General features: G+C 32.2%; 1 protein-coding gene across 1 annotated transcript; it reads left to right on the forward strand.

The window, feature by feature from the left end:
• Window positions 1–7803: 7803 nt before the first annotated feature.
• Window positions 7804–10435, forward strand: LOC139876032 (uncharacterized). The gene is made up of 2 exons (XM_071863332.1): window positions 7804–8206; window positions 9309–10435. Exons 1-2 carry the CDS (start codon window positions 7943–7945, stop codon window positions 10257–10259), a joined length of 1215 nt encoding a protein of 404 aa, XP_071719433.1. The 5' UTR covers window positions 7804–7942; the 3' UTR covers window positions 10260–10435.
• Window positions 10436–13084: the final 2649 nt, after the last annotated feature.

The following is a 13084-nucleotide window of genomic DNA, read 5'->3' on the forward strand; positions in this document are numbered from 1 at the left end:
TAAATATAAATTGCAAGTGTCCTTGTCAAATTATTATTATACCCGAAGATAAATATTCCAACTAATTGGGGATTCGAATTGTAACAAGGTTTTAATACTTTGTTTAATGAATACACCAGGTTATCGACTGCGTGTAAACCAAGGTTTTACTACTTTGTTAACAATTACACCAATTACCCTTGAATGTAATTTCACCCCTGTTTTAATTATTCTAGTGGCTATTAATCCATTCCCGTGTCCGGTTAAATGAACGATTATTCGTACATATAAATACCCCGCCCATCGTGTCCGATCGAGTGTATATGGTAATTTATAGGGACGCCCAATTGTAAATCTTTATATTAACATTAACAAACTTTCATTTAGTTAAACAAATATAAAGCCCATTAATAGCCCATAGCCTAGTTTCCACAAGTGTCGTTCTTTTGTCCAAACCCCAATTATGGTACAAAGCCCAATTACCCAATTTTAGTAATTAGCCTAACATCATGATTACTTCGTTTTAAATAAGCATAATAATAACTTAGCTACGAGACATTAATATAAAAAGGTTGAACATAACTTACAATGATTAAAAATAGCGTAGCGTTACACGGACAGAATTTCGACTTACACCCTTACAACATTCGCTAACATACCCTTATTATTAGAATTATAATTAAAATTAAAATATAAATTATAAATATAAATATATATTACTTCGTATGAATGAGAAGAAAAAATGATGATGATTTTGATCAGAATTCGGGTTGATTTATAGCCAGACTTGAAATTTGGGGCTCCGCGACTCGCGGCCAAATACCCTTAAAACTCCGCGAGTCGCGGAGAGGTATTTACAGTTTACACCCTTGGAGTTTCCTGCTGCCGACGGTTTTAAATATATATATATATAATATATATATAATTAATATAATTAATTATATATTATATTATATTTATATATATAGTTAACTTGTAATTTTTAGTCCGTTGCGTCGAGCGTTAAGAATTGACTCTGGTCCCGGTTCCGGATTTTCGAACGTCCTCGCGTACAATTTTAATATCTTGTACTTTGCGTTTTGAATCTTGTACTCTTGTGATTTTGAGACGTTTCTTATCAATAATTGGAACCTTTTTGATTGTCTTTTGTTCTTTTGAGCTTTTTGGTCGTTTGCGTCTTCAATTCGTCGAATCTGTCTTTTGTCTTCACCTTTTATTATTTAAACGAATATCACTTGTAAATAGAACAATTGCAACTAAAAGCTTGTCTTTCTTGAGGAATAATGCTATGAAATATATGTTCGTTTTTAGCATTATCAAGTTTCATGTTCATAAGAAAAATCATTTTCCCATAAGAACAACTTTTAAATCAAATTTTATCATAGTTTTTAATTAACTAACCCAAAACAGCCCGCCGTGTTACTACGACGGCGTATATCTGGTTTTACGGTGTTTTTCGTGTTTTCCAGTTTTAAATCATTAAGTTAGCATATCATATAGATATAGAATATGTGTTTAGTTGATTTTAAAAGTCAAGTTAGAAGGATTAACTTTTGCTTGCGAACAAGTTTAGAATTAACTAAACTATGTTCTAGTGATTACATGTTCAAATCTTCGAATAAGATAGTTTTATATGTATGAATAGAATGATGTTATGAATATCATTACTACCTCAAGTTTAGTAGGTAAACCTACTGTAAGTGACAAGAAATGATCTAGCTTCAAAGGATCTTGGATGACTTGAAAGTTCTTGAAGTAGAATCATAACATGAAAATAAGTTCAAGTAAGATTATCACTCGAATTAAGATAGTTATAGTTATAGGAATTGAATCAAAGTTTGTATATGAGTATTACCTTGATTTAGAATGATATCTTACTGTAAACAACAAGGATTTTTTGAGGTTGGATGATCACTTTACAAGATTGGAAGTGAGCTAGTAAACTTGGAAGTATTTTTGATTTTATGAAACTAGAACTTGTAGAATTTATGAAGAACACTTCGAACTTGAAGATGAAACTTGAGAGAGATCAATTAGATGAAGAAAATTGAAGAATGAAAGTGTTTGTAGGTGTTTTTGGTCATTGGTATATGGATTAGATATAAAGGATATGTAATTTTGTTTTCATGTAAATAAATCATGAATGATTACTATTATTTTTGTAATTTTATGAGATATTTCATGCTAGTTGCCAAATGATGGTTCCCACATGTGTTAGTTGACTCACATGGGCTACTAAGAGCTGATCATTGGAGTGTATATACCAATAGTACATACATTTAGAAGCCGTGTATTGTACGAGTACGAATACGGGTGCATACGAGTAGAATTGTTGATGAAACTGAACGAGGATGTAATTGTAAGCATTTTTGTTAAGTAGAAGTATTTTGATAAGTGTCTTGAAGTCTTTCAAAAGTGTATGAATACATATTAAAACACTACATGTATATACATTTTAACTGAGTCGTTAAGTCATCGTTAGTCGTTACATGTAAATGTTGTTTTGAAACCTTTAGGTTAACGATCTTGTTAAATGTTGTTAACCCATTGTTTATTATATCTAAAGAGATGTTAAATTATTACATTATCATAATATTATGATATATTAATATATCTTAGTAGTTAAATGTTGTTACAACGATAATCGTTACATATATGTCTCGTTTCAAAATTCTTAAGTTAGTAGTCTTGTTTTACATATGTAGTTCATTGCTAATATACATAATGATATGTTTACTTATCATTTATCATGATTAAACATAGTGTAACAATATCTTAATATGATTCATATGTAATTAGTAAGACGTTGTTATAACGATAATCGTTATATATATCGTTTCGAGTTTCTTAATTCAATAAACACAATTTTATGTATATAACTCATTGTTAAAATACCTAATGAGATACTTACTTATCATAATATCATGTTAATTATATATATAATCATATATATGTCATCATATAGTTTTTACAAGTTTTAACGTTCGTGAATCACCGGTCAACTTGGGTGGTCAATTGTCTATATGAAACCTATTTCAATTAATCAAGTCTTAACAAGTTTGATTGCTTAACATGTTGGAAACACTTAATCATGTAAATATCAATTTCATTTAATATATATAAACATGGAAAAGTTCGGGTCACTACAATGTAACCAAATGTAATGTATTCCTCCAGATGGATTAGGACGGGTCATTAAACTTTATGTCGTGAAAAGGGGAAATATATTGGTGGTTTGTGATTTGAAAGGGTTCAAGAGATGGAGGTTACTTTGGTTGTTTGAATGAACTCGAAAATATAAGCTGTAGGCTGCAGTATGAAACAGGATCCTCGAGCTGAAAACAGGCAACAATTTAGCTGCAATAGTTGTTCGTTTGAAATAGAAATGAAAGAAAAAGAAGGAAAGAAAGGTGGTGACTTCGTTTTGTTCTAGATAATCAAAACAGAAGTATTTAATCGAGTAGTAGGAAACCGATCCAGAAACAGTCATGAACAGCAAGTGTTGTGTTGGTTTGGGTCGTGATGGTTTTCAGTTTAAACAGAAATATAAAACAAATATTTGATGGTGGCGGTTTGGTGTTCATGTGGTGTTTGGGGGATGGTGGTTAAGGGTGTTTCTTGGTGGTAGTTCTCAGAGATGATCATAGTGGTAGTGGTGATTTGAAGATGAGATAGAGATGTGGTTTAAGGTGTTGAGAGTGGGTTGATTGTGGTGGTCGACGGAGGATCATGTGGATGGTGATCGTTGGTGGGGATTGGTGGTGTGTTGAGATGAGCCGAAAGCGTAACCATAAATAATAACGGGTTCGATGGTGAAAGTCATGTGGTGTTCGATAGAAGAAAAGAAATAGGGACACGATGGTGATGAGTTTTCGAATAGTTCTTGAAATCGAATAACAAGTCACAATAAATGGTTAGTCGAACAAGATGATGATTGTGATCGATGTTCTTGACGTTTGTTGTTGTTGATATATATGAAATTATAGTCAAAGGTGATGGTTTAAATGGCAATTTATTGAGGGGTTTGATCTTGGGTTCACGAAGAAGATAACAAGGAAAAAGAGAGAGATGATGAGAAAAGAGAGGTGGTTTCAAGGTGATGTTAATGGTTCATGATTTATGTTGATTATGTTTTTGGCTAACATCATGAACCGAAATCAAAACTAATTTAGTAGCAGAGAGGAAGTAATTAAAGAAAGTGATGGTGTTTGTTGTTTGACTGAATGAGATACAGAAGGAGTTTTTGTCTGAGTAAATGGAATGAGTGGTAGAACTTATAATTGATCATAATTATTGAGTAAAGAAATTGAGGTTGACAGATAACTATAGCAGACAAGAACAAAATTTGAATAAAGATCGATGGGAACGTGAAAATGAATTCTATTCTTTTCAGATTTTATATATATATAATTAATATTAATAATTAGTATATATAAATATACTAATAATAATAATACTCTTAATATTTATTAATAATATTAAAAATAATAATAATACTAATATTAATACTAAGTATATTGATAATTATTAATAAGAATGTTAATAATGATATTAATATTAATAATAATAATAATAATATATCAAATTAATATTAGTACATAATTATTTATATAAACATGAAATATTATAAATTCCTACATATATTATTTATAATATATAAATATTCATTATTAATTTCGTTAAGAAGGATAAAACGAGTAATTCTAAATACTATATTTAAAGTTTTTAAATAATTATATACATATTCTAAAATACTATATATATATATATATATATATATATATATATATATATATATATATATATAATTATTACATAACGAGTTTTTATTGTATATCATAAATTGTTTTACGTCTCTAATTCTAACAACTATATCGCATAATATTAATGTATTTTCATTTATTATATATACATATTCATCTATATATACATAACTATATACAAACGGTTGTTCGTGAATCGTCGAGAATACTCGAAGGTCAATTGAATATATGAACACAGTTCAAAGTTTTTGAGATTTCAACATTACAGACTTTGCTTATCGTGTCGAAAACATTAAATTATTTAAAGATTAAGTTTAAATTTGATCGGAATTTTTCGGGTTGTCACAGTCTCCACCACTTAAGATTCGTTGGTGAGCTTTTTCGTTTCTCACCGCCGCATAGGCCTTTTCTGCAGATGGTAGTGGATCTCACCGGAGCAACTCCCTCTTGGTCTGATCGTATTCTTTGTTTAAAGCATTTAAGAATTGGAACAACTTTTGTTCCACCCTGATTTTATTGTAGATAACAATATTAGCAGAACACTTCATGGGGTTGGGATCTCTTCTATCGATTTCACCCCATATTCCCTGCATTGTTATCCAAAGATCCTCAAGGGATTGGTCTTTTTGCTTGATATCATTTGCTTTGACATGCAAATCAAAATTTTGAAGCTTGTCTTTACCACTACTATATGTGGTAACAAGAGCATCCCACAAAGCCTTGGCCGTAGGAAATTCGGTCAACTTGCTTGCGAGGTTAGGCTCGATATTCCGGATTAGCCACGAAAAAACAACAAGATCATCTTGTTCCCATTTTTCAAAACTTGGATTTTCACTTTCTGGTGGGTTTGATGTAAGATGGTTTAGAAGGCTTTTTTATTTTCCTCCTATAGCCACTTTAATCATTCTAGACCAGAGTGCATAGTTTTGACTTGACAAACTTATGTTGATTTTCAAGCTATCTGTTAATTTTGGTTGTGTTTGGAGACTGATTTTTAAAAAATCAGCAAGCTGGTTTGATAAATCAGTGTTTTGTGGGTTTTGAGTGCTATCTGCCGAGCTTGAATTCATTGGGTTACCGTCGGAAGACATGGCAACCCTTAATGGTAAATAATTTGAGACAAAACACGAGTGTAATGATCAAGGATCTACACCGTTAGCTCTGATACCATGTTTTCAATTGAATATAAAGATTGAATTATGTTTTTGATTATAATTCAGCTATTTCAAACTGAAAGTTAAGTTATACACAATGAATATGAACATGATTTATACAAGAAAAGTCTAACATCTCTTTCCTAATTGAAGTATGGATCCAATCTTGCCTTTGGAACCACTTTTACATAAATAAAAATATGCCTGCTGTTATAGCCATTGACTTGCTGACTTGTGAAGCTACAGTTTGTCCCTTTGTGATATCTATACTTGGAAGTGATAAGATGACCTTTCTCTGATCCAAAGTCTTCATTACCATAAAAGGTAATTGCAGGTATGTCTTGTTCTTTAACATATAGTACATGAGAAAGTTATTTTCATACAAAAGTTGACTTTTATTAATGTGTGTGTATATATATATATATATATATATATATATATATATATATATATATATATATATATATATATATATATATATATATATACATACATATATATATAATCAAGAGGGAAGTAACCAATCGGGGGGAAGCGGGGGGAAGCAAAAACTTTTTTTTTTTTCGTTTTTTGAAAAACCTTGTTCACGAACATTATAGATGGGATGAAAATATGAACATTTAGTAGAGACACTTTGTGATAAATATTTTTATTTTGGCGGGAAAACGCTCGAAGAAGTAATATGTAACAATTCTCGTGTTTTTCGAGCGTATGTTGAGGTTTTAGCTATTGGGGTTTAGATATTAGGGTTTATAGGGTTTAGATATTAGGGTTTGGAAATTTAGGGTTTAGGGTTTAGATTTAGGGTTTCGATTTAGAATTTAGATTGAGTTTTTAACACGAACGGTTTAGAGTTTACGGTTTAGGGTTTAGGGATTAGGGTTTGGTGTTTTGGGTTTATGGAATAAGCCCAAAACACCAAACCCGAAACCCTAAACCCTAAATCCTAAACCCTAAACCCTAAACTCTAAATCGGGCTAAATTTTATTTCACAAAACATGAAAAAAAACCGTTCATATTCTTCATGAACAATATTATCTTGAATGTTATTTTTGTCGATTGTTTTTCCGCCTAAATTATAACATTCATCACGAAGTGTCTCTTCTAAATGTTCATATTTTCGTGTGATCTTGATGTCGGAAAAAAAAATTCCAAAAAAATGAAAAAAAAAATAATATTTTGCTTCCCCCCGATTTGTTACTTCCCCATTGATCCTGCCCCTATATATATATATATATATATATATATATATATATATATATATATATATATATATATATATATATATATATATATATATATATATATATATATATATATATATATATATATATATATATATATATATATATATATATATATATATATATATTGTCTAAATTTTCTAATGACAATTCGGGTTGTCATTAGAAATATTCATTTATTTTTTTATGTTTTTTTATTTTTTGGTAGGTTTGATCATGTATCATCTTTTCTTTTAGCTGGTAGTGGCATGTCTCTCTTAGCAAGAGGTTAGAAGTTCGACTCCGCTGGGGTGCAATATTGCACTCAATATTATCCCTTGACCTGAAGTATCCACTCAGGTCGCCTTTCGCTTCGTGCGGGGGCAGCGGGGAGGGGGTTTTACCGGCCATGCCCTCGGATTGGTCCAGGTTTCCTCCAGGGCAATAGTTGAGGCGGGGTATGAAAATACTAGAGATGAAAGCGTGAGTGGTTAAATTCCCTGATTCTAAACTGAAGTCCAAAAAAAAATTATAGACAAGACTAAGAATAAATAAAATGAAAAAAAAAAAAAAAAAAAAAAAGTAAAGGCGCAATTGATACTGGATCATTAGATTTTCTTAATTTAATATCTGTTTTTCTCTAAAAAGAAACTATAAAATTTAAATATGTATATGATGATTGGTGAAAAATACAATTATTGTGTGCATAGTTAAAATGAACAGGATCCAACTGAGGAGACTAGTGCATCGACTGAGATGGAGTGAATATAGTATGTTTTAAGCGGTAGTAGTTGCGTCACCTCACCCGCCAAAAAACACAACCATGGTGGAAGAAGGTGAAACCCTAGAACTTTATCATCTCCACTACTCTGATCTCATAGCATTATCTTCTCCAGATCACCAATTATCAAACAGTGATCATTTAGAATCGGTCATGACTACAATCATGAAAAACCTAGGTCCCTCCGGTCCAGGTCTCCTCGCCATTACCGGCGTCCCCAACGCTTCCCATCTCCGCCAAACACTTCTTCCGATGGCTCGAAAGCTTGCTCTTCTTAACAACCAAGATCAGAAACGCATACTTAAGGTAATATATGTTTGAATTGAAACGCAAGTATGATAAAATTTGTTATTTTGGAGAAATGCTGGTTATGTGTTTGATGAAATGCCTGAACTAGTTTATCACGTGTGATATTTTTTTGAAAAGTCAGTTGTGAATACTGAACATTAAACTATTGCTTATGCATGTTTGTGTTTTAGGATCATACCGAGGAGCTAAGGCAAGAGCCTTACGTAAATAAAATTCCTATAATCAATCTGCCTGAAATATGGAGCTCCAGATTGACCTCAGGGGTTTTCTCCCGGCCCGGTCCGCCTGCCCTCGGGATGGTTTATGGATTGGGTTCCTGCAATGCGATTCGGGTTTCTTCCCGAAAGTGCGTGCGTACGTGGCAAATGAGAGTATTCGATGCTGACTGTTGCCTTTAAAAAAAAAAATTCCTATAATGTTTAATATACTTTCAAATTGCTTCTTCATAACATTATCTACAGATATACCTAATCAATTTTTACACATATCAGATTGTTGACTAGAAACTAACACATAATCCGGCTTAAATTTTGCTCCAATCTGTTGTTTCTTGCTCCAATCTGGTGTTTCGAAGTTTTGAGAGAGTTACATGGGGTTTGATGTTTTAGAGCCTTTATTCAGTTCTAGTTTTGTTAGAAAGTTAAGATAGGGGTATTACTTAGCATACTATGGACTGCTATTTATGTTGGTACCAAAAAATTAGCCTAAGATGCTTGACAATTTTTATTTTTTTTTTTGTTAAAAACCGACTACAAGTTACCATGTATTTAGTTTGAGATGAGCAAATCTCAAACTGCTTATTAAAAAGTCTGGATTTTTGATTGTCCATTTTAAGCCAAGTGTTCCACATCCTATTTTATAAGAAAAAAATCAACAAGTAGATAAGTTGTTTAAATTAGCAAGCCTAAAACACCTAATTCGATTCTAATCTGAATACCTGACTTATTAAGCTCTAAATAATCAGATTTTGAGGGACCAATGAGAAATCGCCTCTGCAAAGTTGCTCTTTGAGGATAAATTCGAGACTATTTAACTTGATCACTTTCTCATAGTTAATTAGATTATAAGATTCTGATTCTTATGGGTGGCACATTTGCAGGATCATGGATTAGGGAGTGATGTACCACTGAAGAAAATCGATAGAACAGTTTCCCCTTTTGCAATGCAATTAAAATACAACCTAGATCCAAATGCTACCAGCCTCTGTGAAGTAAATCGCCCTGGGTTTGATATTAAGAGCGCAAGCGAGTTCACAAATCTCGGGAACATATTCAAAGAGCTAGGAAATTGCATGATTGAGGTAGGTCTTCGTTTGGCAAGGGTATGCGACAAAATCATTGGTGGCCATGAATTGGAGCAAAGCTTACTAGAATCATCCTCAGCTAAAGGGCGTCTTATACACTATCATTCAATTGTAGATAGTCTTATTCTGCAGGCTTTAAATAATTCTCGATCCAAAAGCAGCACGTTAAAAACAACCAACACTAATCACTCCGATTTGTGGCAGCAGTGGCATTATGATTATGGTGTTTTTACTGTTTTGACAGCTCCGATGTTCATGTATGGTTTGGGCCAAACACGTGATGCTGAGGAAAGCCCTTCCCCTAGCGAACATACATATCTTCAAATATTTGATCCCAATAAGAATAATGTTGTTACTGTGAAGGCGTCATCTGAGAGTTTTATCGTCCAGGTAGGGGAATCAGGTGACGTATTATCAAAGGGGAAACTTCGTGCAACTCTTCACTCCGTCTGCAGACCTAAAAATTTTGATAGCCTGAGCAGGGAAACATTTGTCGTGTTCTTGCAGCCTGCGTGGACCAAGAGATTTTCACTGTATGATTATAATGGGGAAAGGTCAAGTTCTAATGGAGGACTTTCAAGAATACGTGATGATGAGGAAAATGGTTGTCGAAAACCAAGTTCAGATATTGGTAAATTAGTCCCACCACTTTGTGATCGCTTGCAGGATGGTATGACATTTGCTGAATTCTCGAGAGCAACAACAAAGCAATATTATGGAAGTAGTGGATTGCAGTCGAAGCGATAGGATGGTTGTTGGTTAGAATATGGTTGGTTTGTTGGGACGATAACAATGGGAATTTGGAATGATTGATCCAAGTAGTTATATATTGTTGTTCCTATTAAAGTTGTGAAAATGGTTCCATTTGGAACATCCTATACTTGACATTTCAAAGTTTCATGTATGGTTTATTGGTTTATAATTGATAAATGATACTTGCTCGATCATCAACAATATTTCCCATTCTTCTAAAGTTGGAGACTCAAAAATAGAAAAAACCCTAAACCCCAGAGTGCTCTGCGTTTTTAGGGTGATAAACGCCACAATTTTTTCCCTGCAATTTCTTGATTTTTTCACATCAATCTTTCTCCTCTGATCCATCACTATAGGTTTCTTGCTATGGGTAAAGTCTTCAGCAGGCAAGAAAAAAAAGAACCCACAGCAAACCCTATTGGTTCCTAGGGTTTTAAGATCACTGTTATGAACTTCCTGGATTCGAAAGAATCGGAGAAGTTCTTCGTAATCAACCTGGAAACGTATGAACAAGAAACAGTTTCGAAATTGATACGATTTGACTATTGATTGTTAACCAAACTATAGTTAAGATATTACAGAGAATAAGAGGGAGGAGTGTTTTCACACACATACATTTTCACAAGCTATCTATTACATCCCTTAAACTAGTATTTATACTAAGACAAAAGAAGAGCTAAGTGGTCACGTGTGTGATGACCCGGAAATTTCTGACCAAATTTAAACTTAATCTTTGTATGATTAACGTTTCTGACACGATAAGCAAAGTCTGTAAAACTGAATCTCAAAATTTTTGAACTATTCAATTACCCATCGACTGTTCTCGACGATTCGCGAACAATTATATGTAAAAAGATACATATATACACTATAACTTGAAAGCGTAACAAAGTATTAATTGTATGATACCGTGCGTAAAACTTATTGGTTTAAATATCTATTTGAACATATATGATAAGTTGGAATTGTAATTGTATGAATAACTTGCGATGTGTATTTAAAACGTGTTTATGAATATTAACTTGGTTATTAAACGTTTTGATTTAAAACAATATTATTAAATATAATTTGATAGATAACGAGACGATGATTTATAGAAGTAAATGACCAAAACACTCGAATGTATAAGTTATATTTCGAGTGATATAATTTATGGATAGTTAAGTCTATATTTTGACAAATGTACGAGTCACGAAAGGTAAAGTGCCAGTTTTCTCAGTGTACGAAAGGACTTTCGAAAAACCGGAACCGGGACATAAGTCGAATGACGATGTACGACTTATCGGAACAAAAAGTACAAGTCAACTATGCATGTGAATTTAATATAATATATAATTAATTATATAAATTAAATATATTATATATATAATTAAATAATATGCCGACAAACAAGAAAACAAATGAAAGTGAGCTGTCCAGACAGGCCATGCAATCGCATGGCATTTGCACTGAAAGCCCATGCGATCGCATGGGCATCAGATTCAGCAAACATGTATAAATAGCTCGATCTATTCTGTTTCTTTCCTCATTCTTTTTACTCCGTATTATTTAAATTATTATTATTATTATTATTATTATTATTATTATTATTATTATTATTATTATTATTATTATTATTATTAATCCTAATATTATTATTTGTAATATTAGTGTTATTATTAGTATTATACATAAAATATTACGACGAGGTCATGAGCGTGTAATTTTCAAAACGAGTTCTCAAACGGGTTAAAGCTAAGGAAATTATGGGTTATAGCTATGGAGGTTATGGGTAATGTTTGTGGGTATTATTTGCAAGTCAAACCAAGTGTTTATCATCTTTATTGCGTCTACGTACCTTCCTGAAATATTAAATCATAATATTGATACGTAAGCATTTATATCTTATCTATTATATATTAATAGTGTATCCATGTCTAGTGCTCGAATATATATTTATACATACTTGTATGCTAAATTTCGTCGTTAAACAGTTTATAATGAATCACGAATTAAATACATATATTACTGATAAAAGGTATATGATATGCATGTCTTTGGAAAGCTGGCGAAAAATCAATAACTTTTCATTTAGATATCGAATAGTTTCGATGAACGGATTAAAAGATATGGTCAACTGAATTATGATTGACGTTAATTGGAATTGCTTTTGAATCTACAATTAATATTTAAACAACTTGTTTGTAAGATTGATAAATTGGATTTTTGAATATTACCAGCCGAGTAAATGAATCCTTATATAAGGCACATCTCGTTTTGTTGAACTATTGTCAAAAATGACTTTTTGAAACGACTTTGGATAACTTTTGTATGTCGATCTCGAGCATTAGGATTGTGATACACTATGACCTGACCTAGCTTGATAGACATTTATTGACCAACACATGTTCTCTAGGTTGAGATCTACGGTTATTTGGTAATCCGAGTTTCGATCACATTTTGGTGAACGACTTTATATGCTGCTAATGTGAGTTTCATTTGCTCCCTTTTTAATTGCTTTTGCAATCTATATTTTTGGGCTGAGAATACATGAACTTTATTTTAAACGCAATGGATACAAGTACATACTAAATTCTACACCGAGTTTGAACCGAAAATCCCTTAGCTTTGGTAACTAGTAACTGCCGGTTATAAGAACTGGTGGGCGCGAGTAGTTATATATGGATCCATAGGGCTTGACATCCCCGTCTGTTCCAGGTATAGAAACTCTAGCCTGAACTATAAAACAGACGTATGCTATTTGAGTTTAGTACACGTTGGTTTGCGTGTATTGTACATGTTGGTTGCATGTATGTTAAAACAGGGGTACTTATTATATA

This window comes from Rutidosis leptorrhynchoides, chromosome 1 (genome assembly GCF_046630445.1).
Source record: "Rutidosis leptorrhynchoides isolate AG116_Rl617_1_P2 chromosome 1, CSIRO_AGI_Rlap_v1, whole genome shotgun sequence".
NCBI lineage: Eukaryota > Viridiplantae > Streptophyta > Magnoliopsida > Asterales > Asteraceae > Rutidosis > Rutidosis leptorrhynchoides.